Source organism: Mytilus trossulus, chromosome 1, assembly GCF_036588685.1.
Source record: "Mytilus trossulus isolate FHL-02 chromosome 1, PNRI_Mtr1.1.1.hap1, whole genome shotgun sequence".
Lineage (NCBI taxonomy): Eukaryota > Metazoa > Mollusca > Bivalvia > Mytilida > Mytilidae > Mytilus > Mytilus trossulus.
This window is the reverse complement of record NC_086373.1, coordinates 21797879-21808679: the sequence shown is the minus strand read 5'-3', so window position 1 is coordinate 21808679 and position 10801 is coordinate 21797879. Positions and strand designations below refer to the sequence as shown.

Here is a 10801-nt window from a genome sequence, read left to right as displayed (position 1 = left end):
TTTCAGAAACAAAAATAAAGTATTTGGAAAATTGTGTTGTAGTAAAAATGGAATATTTTTTTTCTAAAAGGACAAAAATTGTTAAAAAGAACCCTTGATACTAGCAAGGATTTGAATAGTTAGCTATAGTTAACTATACAAATCCTTGATACTAGCAAAATTGTGTTGAAATTTTTTTTTAAAAAATGACAAAAAAAAGACTATCTTTCTGAAATTAAACACTTAAATATAACAATACTTGAGAAAAAAAGAGATAAAAAGCTATTTTATTGGTGCAAATGTTTATGATCATTTTTTTTTCATTATTTTGTTGATAAAAGAGAACGGAAACAAACTGTGGGACGTACGGACGTACGTTGGACAAGGGTAAAACTTAATGCCCCCTCCACTACGACAGGGGCATACAAAACTCGTTACCCTAACAAAATCAAGTCAGCAGGGTCACTAGCGGTATCCTCAAACCAAACATGTACAAGGATATAAAAATACCTGTATACGTGAGGTGCTATATTTAACCAAAAAAGACATAAACATAAAAGCAAAAATCATTTAAGGTCAATCTTGCCTGTATAATGAATTACTTTAGTAGCTTAAAGAATAAATATGTAGCCGTATCTAAGTACATTACTTTGTTCAAATTTTATACATCTGATATTATGTTATGTTTTCCTTATTTACAAAATAAGTTTGTTTAGAATATTTAAACTTCCGTCAAATGAACAACAATTTAATATGTATACTCCTCGGAGTTTTCAATAATTAATTGAAATAGTATAACTAAGAATTCAATATCATGAATATCATGCATGCAAATTATTCTTTATTCTCGGAATAATGATAGTATAGTGCTGTCCGTCTGTTCAATTCATCATTGTCTTTCCTGCGTAAACATTTATGAGTGGTCAATATACAAATTGACAATTTTGAAATCACACAGTTACAAGTTACAAATTGACAATTTACGAATTAACAATTTTGAAATTACAAATATACAAGTTACAAACTGACAATTTACGCATTACGAATTATGAAATTACACAACTACAAGTTACGAATTAAGAGTTATGACCCCGTTGGCTTTCCATACTAATTTGTGTTCGTCCGATAAACCAGAAGGTCTATTTTCCCTTTTACACTTTTTATAACTAGAAAAATCTATTTCATAAAGTTTGATTTTGTCGGACTTTCCTATGGGTGCTGAACATCCGAGATATAATTTCCCATATGTGTTAAATGTTGTACAGTATGGGAAATTGGCTTCCATTGTATTTACGTAAGTCAATAACTGTCCGATATCATTTAAAATATGCAGAGTATGACTATTCATATCAGAAAGTATTATGGTGTCCATCTCAGTTGTTGTTAGCCCGACTGGTGATAATAACTTTTCACTAACATCGGGGTGTCCTGAATAGACGTTTAGAACGCTCCCTGCTTCATTAATCACTATTACCCTTCCCTTACCCCCAGCTGCAGTAAAATCTGCTATACTAATATTTCCATTATTGGTACTGGTGAGGCAGTCCGGCATTTTGAATAAAGGTGCTCCGAACTTATCATACTCGTACATGGCAAGTTTTTCGCCTTGTTTGTCAAATACATATACGACCCGATGTCCCGGCAAAACAGGAAATTTGAAGGCGGTCCCATACGTCATTGCTGCCACAAGAACATGTCCAATAGGCGTAATGTAAACTGCTCTTGTTTGTAACGGGCTTACGTTGTAGTTTGTGTCTGACACTTCTCCAGTTTTAAAATCCACACATTTGATAACAGAACCACCAGTGGCAACCAGGAGATCGTCATTCGGCAAAACAGCTATACCATTTATTTTTAATTCAGTTGTACAAAATCTAGCTACGCTTTTACGGTCACTTCCTTCAAATTCTATTCTATGTATGCCAGTTGAGTCAACGGTATCGCAGAGCCATAGTGAATCGTCAGAACACACAGCTATGTAGTTAATATAAGAAAGTCCTGTGTTGTATTGCCTTCGTATTTTGAATTTAGTTTTATATTTATCTTTGTAGTCAATATACTTGTCTTCTATTATTCCAAAATTGCTTTTGATTTCCTTTACAGGTGTAAACTTTGGAACACAAATTTTATCCAGATCTAATTTTTCAAGTTCGTTCAAAGATGAATATTGTTTCTCATCTTGCTGAAAACATGCTGCTCCTTCTGTACAGTTATGTTCAATATTGTCTTTGAGCTTCTCCATATTTTCAGACAGTTCAGCTTGAAAAGTTGTCCATTTAACGTTTAAAACGTCGATAAGTTCATCTGTGCTTTCATCTATCTTTCTTTTTAACGATTCTTTCTGTTTTAATATGGCTTTCTTTGCCTGTACAAACTTCACGTTTCCAGTTACTTTTACACGATTCAGTGCGTCCATCGCCTGCTGTATTTGATGTTTATGAAAATCATTTACACCATTCTTATCGTCCATAGTTTCCATGGTGCATGTGGTGTTATTATTTCAAAAGCTATATATTTAAACTTCCCTCTTCTAAAAATAAATCTGATTTAATTTCATATGACATAGTTTCGGATATATATGGAGAAAACAACACAATTGTAATAAGATTGGAGAGTAAATCTTTTAGCTATTATTAAACTCAAAATGTATAGCTACTTTTTGCATAAAGTAAAATTCTTTTAAAAATTCAAATACGAACCTTTGTTGAATCAATAATTAAAATATGAATAAAGTTATTTGTAATCTAAATTTTGACCTCTTTTCTAAAAATATTTTCTAGGTCATATATATATGAAACTGTGACTTTTATTTATTCAATGATACGTCACATGTGTCATTCTGTCTGGACCGTCCCGTGGCATAATAATATACACGTATATTTACCACGTGTTTTCATGTTTACCTGATAAATTCTTTTTGTGACAGATTTCTGAATAGTTCATATACAGTGTAAAATAGTATGTAGAGCAATGGATGTTGGTGTATGTGATTATTCAGTGGAGTACGATATTCTATACGATAAGCAAAGACGGGACTGCCATTTCAATGACGAAAGAAAATCTGTAGTTGACCTATATACCCCAGAAATCGTCAGAGAACATCAAGATGTTCCTGTGGTGCTGTTTGTTCATGGGGGTGGATGGAGACGTGGGGACAAAGCTGCATGGAAATATTATCTGAGTCGCGATATAAACTTACTGGCTGCCATTATTTATGGAATCTTTGGGCTATATGGAAATGTTGGAAAGGCTTTAGCACGTAGAGGAATTGCCTGTGCGGTAATGTCTTATCCATTGACTAAATTGTCAACAGCTTGGTTACTGTTTGAACTAGCTACCTCATACATTTCTTCCTTAGCAGTATTAGTCGTATCATTCGGATTCTTGGCTGCTATTTTATGGCCCGTTGGAAGTATTCTGTCATGGAAATTCTTCGTTGGACCTATGCAACCAAGTACTATGGGTTTAGCGGTAACATTTGTAACGAATATGTTTATATTGACAATTATTAGCATCCAGTATAGATATCATAAATTATCTCGGTTCCAAGTTGTTCTTATTTGGACAGTGTTAATAGTGTTCACATTGTCAGGGCAAAACGAGCATTTTCTTTATCTAGCGACTGTAGTTACATTTTTAATTGGTCAGTTTATTTTATTAAACACGAACCTTCAAGTTCAGCATCTTAACCTTGATCAACAAGTTGAAGCTGTGATTAAATGTATAAAGAAAATTCAGAATATAGGTAATCAGACGAGAAAATTTAACCCTACAGACGTGTTCTTGATGGGTCATTCTGCCGGAGGTCATCTATGCTCTATTGCGGCTCTCCATGAAGATAACTTTACAAAGCAGGGCATGTCAAAAGCAGATATAAAGGTATTTAGGATTAAGCATTTTGATATTGCTAACAGTAATGAATTTATTGGGTAGTATCCTAGAAACCATGATTTTTTAATGTAGGATAAAGATTGGATGTTCACGAGACAATAATCCTGTTCCTGGAAATAAGCAATGGTTAAGCTACTCGCGTCTAATATATCTAAAATATTGTCGAAAGATACCAGATTCAAACTCATAGATCGAAAAATAAACTGACAACGCCATGGTTAAAAGCGAAAAAGACTTACAGACAAATAAAAGAACACAAGACACAACAAAGAAAACTAAAGACTAAGCAACACGACCCCCACCAAAAAACTTGGAGTTATATCAGGTGCTCCGGAAGCGTAACTGCAGATACTGCTTCACATTTGACACTCGTTGTGTTGCTCATGTTATTAAAATCCTGGTAAATAGTCTAATACAATAGGTCACATTTGTAAATAGGAAACGGATAGTAGCTACGACATACCGAAGATATCCGATATCAGCTGTAAAACGGATATTCTATAACGGTTAACCAACTGGTGATGGCGTCCGTAAACTTTATGAAGGGAGGATTTCAACTTCACCATTTGGAACTCTTGGTTTAATAGCTTCCTTGTGAACAGTATCCCTCTATCATATCGGGAATATCGTACCGATTTGGGATATATGTAATCCGTATGCAGGCGCTGCTGAAAAGTAGCTAAATAGAAATGGAAAATTCACAATTGGGGAGCTGAAATCATTTCTTTTGTCGTAAAATTTGTCAATGTCTATATGTAAGTCAAAATATGAGGCAGACTTAACTGTATCTATTGTATCTCCAGTTGAGGTATACAATACAGTGATGAAAGATCTCGTTCTTCAACTTTGGTTGAAATTCCAACAGAACATAGAACAGACCTGAGAAGATACTGGGGGAAATAAAAGAAATAGCAAGTCATAAAAGACAGCACTACCACCAAAAGAAAACAAAACAAAACCGAACCTTTTCCTCTCAAATGCATATAAAAATACCTTAAAGGAAGGGATACACCATACGAACATATCTCTCTAATACAAATAAAAGTCCCGTGAAACTGATATCAGCAAGATCTTTCATTTTTACATTGCAAACTTACGTTGTTTTTTTCAAAAACTAATCGACATTGCTATGGAATTCAACTATGCTCCGACTTGCTCCATGAAGGTACTTGAGAAAAACCAACATTAAATTAGAAAAATTTAAAAATACAGAAGGAAAATTTAAAACGGAAAGTCCATAATCAAATGGTTAAACTGCTTGTTCAGCTTTATAGACTTTGATGATTAATATTGAATTAAAGAGTACAGGAGATTTTAGTTTAAGTAACATTTAACAATTGATACTGAGAGTCAAACTAGAATGGGACGTTTCCGAAAAGGCTGAACATACAAATTACTTTGAAAAAAACACAATAACCTTGCAAAAAAGTAACATTATATAAACAACAGTCGACAATTACTTCGCAATTCCAATTGAACATGTTATCCACCAAAAGCTATGGTAGTCTTAGATACTTAGGAAAGGTAATCAGTTCCTATCCTACTAGTAGCACGTGTGGTTCTCACAACAAATACAAATTTGGTGATCAATTGAATAGACCACTTTCGAGTTCATCCGTCTACGGAAAAAAAACTCGTCAATTATACGCGCCTTTATCACCGTCATTTGTGCGTTTAGGGGCGTCGTCACTTGTTGAGCGAGTGGTTGGAAAACTATAATTCCATATTGTACGAATTATTCGGCAAATTGAATTCTCAAAATTGACAATCAACACTGCTGTCATTAGGGAATTGTCAGTAAGTACCTACAGAGCAACCATTATTTTCAATTTATCATGCACAAAGACGATCAATAAGACGCTTGATGAACGTAAAAAGTGCAGGAACAGGCGACCCCCTCTATCTGGTAAATGACGTCATAAAGGCGTGCATAATTGACGAGTTTTTGCCGGTGACGGATGAACTCGAAAGTGGTCTATTCTAGGATGTCACGTTTGAGAAGGAGAGGTCAGAATGTGGCTATACGAGTTCAAGAACTTTGTCATATATGAAAAAGATATTCCATAACGGTCAACCTAATTATGATGTAGGAACTATTTAAAATCTTTGGTTCAATAGATGTCTTGTAAGCAGCAATCAGCAACATAGGACGCAATGCATAAAATCTAAGCCTTGGAATGTAGATTTAAATGAGAGAAATACACTTCACATGTCGGCGCTGCAGGAATAAAGCAACGGGGATATTGATTATTCAAATTAGAATCATCTTTATAGCGAAATTGTAGTTTAAGAAGTTTCTTTCGATTTGTTACTATCAATATGAATCAATAAGAAGTAACGAAATTATTATCCATATGAATGACAATAGACATAAAAAGATGTGGTATGAGTGCACATGAGACAATTCTCCATCCAAGTAAAAATTTGTTGAAGTTGCTATAATTTAAAACGATTTTTTCTATGTTAATGTTTCTCAGTTGATTTATCCATCGACTCGGTAAATCATTTATTCAGATTGTTAATATTTCTCATTTTTCTTTTGAAGGGAGTGATCACTATCTCAGCAGTTCTGCAGATCAGTCTCATGAATACAACGTTCACAAGACCACTCTACCTCCATCCAACATTTGGAAATAAACCAGATGGATGGTTGAAACGATGTCCATCGCAAAGTTTGATAGAGAATACTGAATATATACCGCCATTCCTGATTGTGACAGCAGAGAGAGACATCAATCTTATCAAGGATGGAGCAGTTGATTTCAACAGACAAAGTAACCAATTAAATGAAGGAATGTCTGACCACGTGATCTTTCCAGGAACAAATCATACGTCAATCATATGCAATTTTGATAAAACAGTGAAGAATTTAAACTTGGCTGATCTTTGTAGCAATTTTATTAAAAACTCGGTCATCTGACAAAATCATTGTTATGTTGAAACCGTTCCATTGTCATTCCAAAAATAGTGCAACAATTATGATGCTTTCAATGCAAATGTAATTCATTCATGATTATCATCCACGAATCATGTCAGAAAGTATCACTCCGAAATTACCAAATTCCAAAGAAAACTGAAAACGCAAAGTATTTTAAAAACACTTTATTAATAGAAACTTAAGCTACATTCAATTTTGTAACATAGGTTAAAGAAAGTGCCAACGAAAACTGTCTACTTCAAACATAGGTTTAAGTAGGACAGTAAACAAGTTGTCTACCTGTAGCTTAGGTATGAAACTATCTGCGTACCTTTCACTTAGGTTAGGTAGGGCTGATGTAAACTGTTTGGTCGTAAAATTTATGCTGTATCGATTTAGTCGTTCTTCCTCACAGCTCTGATGGAGCGTTGTCTTATGCTAGAGAGACACAACCTTGTAATTATGCAGTCTGAATATTGTGGATATCTATGTCGATATTGAGGAAGAGATCAGGGTATCAAGCAGGCATTCTACTTTCACTAAAATTCTTTATCTCAAGTTGTCTAGGTTGTGCGTTATGTATTCACTCATGGAAGTGACAGAACACCATCAATACAGTTGAAGGTGAAATTAAGAAAAATGCCTACATATAACTTTGATTTGGTAGGGACAAAGAAAACTTGCAAACCTTAACATAGATAAGGTAGGGTCATGAAAACTTGTTACCTGTAACATAGATTAGGTAGGGCCTATTTAACTGTCAATTTGTAGACAATGCATATATCGGTTTCATTGATAATTCATGGGCAACGTAAACTGCTTACATGCAACAAAGATTTGAAAGGGTGCAAAACACTCTTACAGTTACATAGTTTTGATGGGACAAAATAAAATTGTCTTGCTGTTGCACAGTTTAAGTAGGATCAAAATGAAACGGACTATCTGTAAGCATAATTGGTCAGCACAAAAGGTGTCCACCTTTAACATTGACTATGCATGACCAATATAAACCTTTTTACCTGTTACATTCATAGGGAAAGGAAATCATTATGAGCCCCCGTTTCTAATATCATATTGAAAAAAAAAGAAAATTCCTATCTGTAACAAATATATAAATCAACAAAAAAGGTGTACATAGTACATAGATTATGAAACATTGATTATGTAATGCCAGATACAATTTTGTAACAATAACCTGAAACTTCTATTACATATATTGTCACAATTGAGGAAAAGATGACAATTGTGGCTATGAGTTATGGTAGTCTCAGCTATTACAAATATAATACTGGGTAACAAAGAGTCAAAAGATACGAAAGGGTCAAACAAACTCATGTCAGAAACAAACTCATAAGTCAAAAACAAACTGACAACCCAATGGCAAAATATGAAGAAGATAAAAGACAGGAGAGCAAACAGTAGTCTCAAACCAACATACATAACTGAACACTCATTTAAAACTAGTGGTGATCGGGTGTACTCCAAAAAGATAAGCATATCCTGCTCAGTATTTGACCATAACAAAGATAAGGTTTGGTAGTACCGTTGAATGTTTTTTCAATGGACTGTCACAGACTTGTTGGTCTTGGTTTAATCCATTGTAAGGTTGAACCTACAAAATCTTTTTTATATAATTGCTGGCACATATGTATAAGGGTAATGTTTTAAACCTTCCACAACTTAATAAATGTAGAAATAAAACAAAGACACCTTTTATTAGCTGTCATCATCAAATATTAATATCACAGTTCTTTACATACACCACTGATTATTTAATGCTATAAAAATTTGTCAACATGATTTTTTATACTCAATTAGATTCATAAGTTACAAAATGTTCTACATGGTTTATAGTAAAATTGAGAATGGAAATGGGGAATGTGTCAAAGAGACAACAACCCGACCAAAGAAAAAAAAAAGAAAAACAACAGCAGAAGGTCACCTACAGGTCTTCAATGTAGCAAGAAATTCCAGCGTGTTGACAAATTCCTTTAACCAGAATTTCAATAGTACCCATTTTCATGTATAAATGCTTTTCTGAATATACTTGGTCTTATATTTTATAGTTTAGTTTGGCATACTTAAATAAAATGACTAGTTCAAAAACAGCTATTAAGGTAAACATTCATTATTGCATCGTTTGGCAAAGAAAGGTTTTTTTAGCAGTATATTTTAAGGACTGACAGATAAAAATGTATTTTTTGAATGAGTATCTCCATTTACAGATCAGATTAAATAAACCATCAATGGGAAAACAAAATAGGTAAATGTCTTAGAATATGGTTCAAAATATATAATACAACAATCCTTTAAGATACTGAATTTTTGAAAAATAAAAAAAATTAATTCAATGCTCAGTAGAGGTGTGTATTCTCTAAAAATCTCAGTTTATAAATACATGTAATATTGGGGGGGTCCAGGGTTGGAATCCCCCTTTTATTTGGCTGATCAATGCATTTGAATGGGGACATATAGTTGGATACCCCCCCTGTTTGATACAGTTGAAGAATCTATGCCTTTTGTACAATTGAAAATACATAAATACTTTTTGTTCAATGGAGATAATAAATATACCTTTTGTTTAAATGGGAAAATATAGATACCCCCACAATAAAGAAACTAATATGGAATATAAATCTATTCACTACCAAAATTGTACTTTTCAAAACTCTTAGATTTTGATAATTACAATTATAACTAATAAACTGACAATAATCTTCTTCAAATAATAATATAGAGTGTTCCTTTTCAAAATTAAGTAACCACCAGCAGATGCAATTTAGAATTTCACTCACCGATACTTCAGATTTGGGAGTTACTTTCCTAGGTTCCATGCATATTTTGTATGGAACAGTCCTTATATAAAAGATCTACTCATGACAATGTATATGTAGATTAAAGCAAACACATAGCACTAATATGACAAAGTAATTGGTATCTTAAAAAAGTATCTGAAACAATTCCATACAAATTACATAAACATGGAAAGAAATGCTCAGCATCATTTATTGTAAAAATCCATTTGTTTTTAAAATGCTTGTCATATCACCCAGAGCTTATTAAGAGAAATACAACCAAAATGGGTTATGCTTATTTTCAAATGAAAGCTGCATGCATTCAGTACATACTGTTCTCAGAAAACTATAGTTTTAGTTGAGTAGTGAAATGCAGTCTCAACTATTCATCATGATTAAAACCATTTTGAACATTTCATTCCATTCTTTATAATAGTATTGTAAATGTTTCATATCAACACGGCACTTCTTAATAATGAAGACTTCTTTTGAGGTAGCACCTCCGACAAAACACTGATTACAATATCATGAATTATGCATGAGGATCATCAATCTGTCCCATTGGTTTTAAATCTGATGAAACCTAAAAGTACAATAATATATACAATTAATTTTAACAACAGATTATGTCCAAAAATTGTGCAAATGTAAGTGTGTAATAACTAAATAGCATTTTTAAAACATACAAAATACTTTTTTTTTCTGCAGTCACAATCACTTTCTACATAAAACCATTATTTTTTTACTTTTGAACTATATTTCCTTAAAATGTTATTTTCATTTGAAAAAAAGTGCATGTTAATAAATGGAATGTTCCAAATTCACTTTTTCTCCAAAATATTTCCTCTTAATATTTCAAAGCATTGCCTTACAATTTCACAGACATATGTACATACATACATGTTTGTGTCATTTTGGTCTTTTGTGGATAGTTGTCTCATTGGCAATCATACCACATCTTCTTTTTTTATATACATTCATTTGTGATGTTATTTCTATATTTCAAATTTACAATGGTACACTTGATTAAAAACAGGATTGATTGAAATCCCCTTGATCAGAATACACTAAGTTTACTTTTAGTTTCATGTATGAAATAAACGAAACTCTAATAATGCCACAAACCTTACTTATCTTACCTTTGTGAAAATTAAAATTTAGGTCAGTTTTCGAAAAATGAAATTGAAATTGTTAATCTTGAATAATCCTACACTGCCAT

General features: G+C 32.9%; 3 protein-coding genes across 3 annotated transcripts in view; 1 reads left to right on the top strand and 2 right to left on the bottom strand.

The window, feature by feature from the left end:
• Positions 1–1048: 1048 nt before the first annotated feature.
• LOC134705021 (uncharacterized) lies at positions 1049–2458 on the bottom strand. The gene has a single exon (XM_063563824.1). The coding sequence runs from the start codon at positions 2456–2458 to the stop codon at positions 1049–1051; it is 1410 nt and encodes a 469-aa protein (XP_063419894.1).
• A 282-nt stretch (positions 2459–2740) lies between these two features.
• LOC134718821 (uncharacterized) lies at positions 2741–8382 on the top strand. Its single transcript, XM_063581583.1, has 2 exons — positions 2741–3858; positions 6416–8382. Exons 1-2 carry the CDS (start codon positions 2950–2952, stop codon positions 6788–6790), a joined length of 1284 nt encoding a protein of 427 aa, XP_063437653.1. The 5' UTR covers positions 2741–2949; the 3' UTR covers positions 6791–8382.
• A 101-nt stretch (positions 8383–8483) lies between these two features.
• LOC134718817 (succinyl-CoA:3-ketoacid coenzyme A transferase 1, mitochondrial-like) overlaps positions 8484–10801 on the bottom strand; it is a 31675-nt gene continuing 29357 nt past the window's right edge. The window contains exon 15 of the mRNA XM_063581567.1: positions 8484–10165. Coding sequence (XP_063437637.1) covers positions 10115–10165 — 51 coding nt within the window. The 3' untranslated portion in view covers positions 8484–10114. The remainder of the gene's footprint in view (positions 10166–10801) is intronic.

Coding starts and splice junctions, on each gene's coding strand:
- LOC134718821 (XM_063581583.1), top strand. CDS start 2,950: ATGGATGTTGGTGTATGTGATTATTCAGTGGAGTACGATATTCTATAC. Junction 3,859..6,415: donor TGTCAAAAGCAGATATAAAG/GTATTTAGGATT, acceptor TTTCTTTTGAAG/GGAGTGATCACTATCTCAGC.
- LOC134705021 (XM_063563824.1), bottom strand. CDS start 2,458: ATGGAAACTATGGACGATAAGAATGGTGTAAATGATTTTCATAAACAT.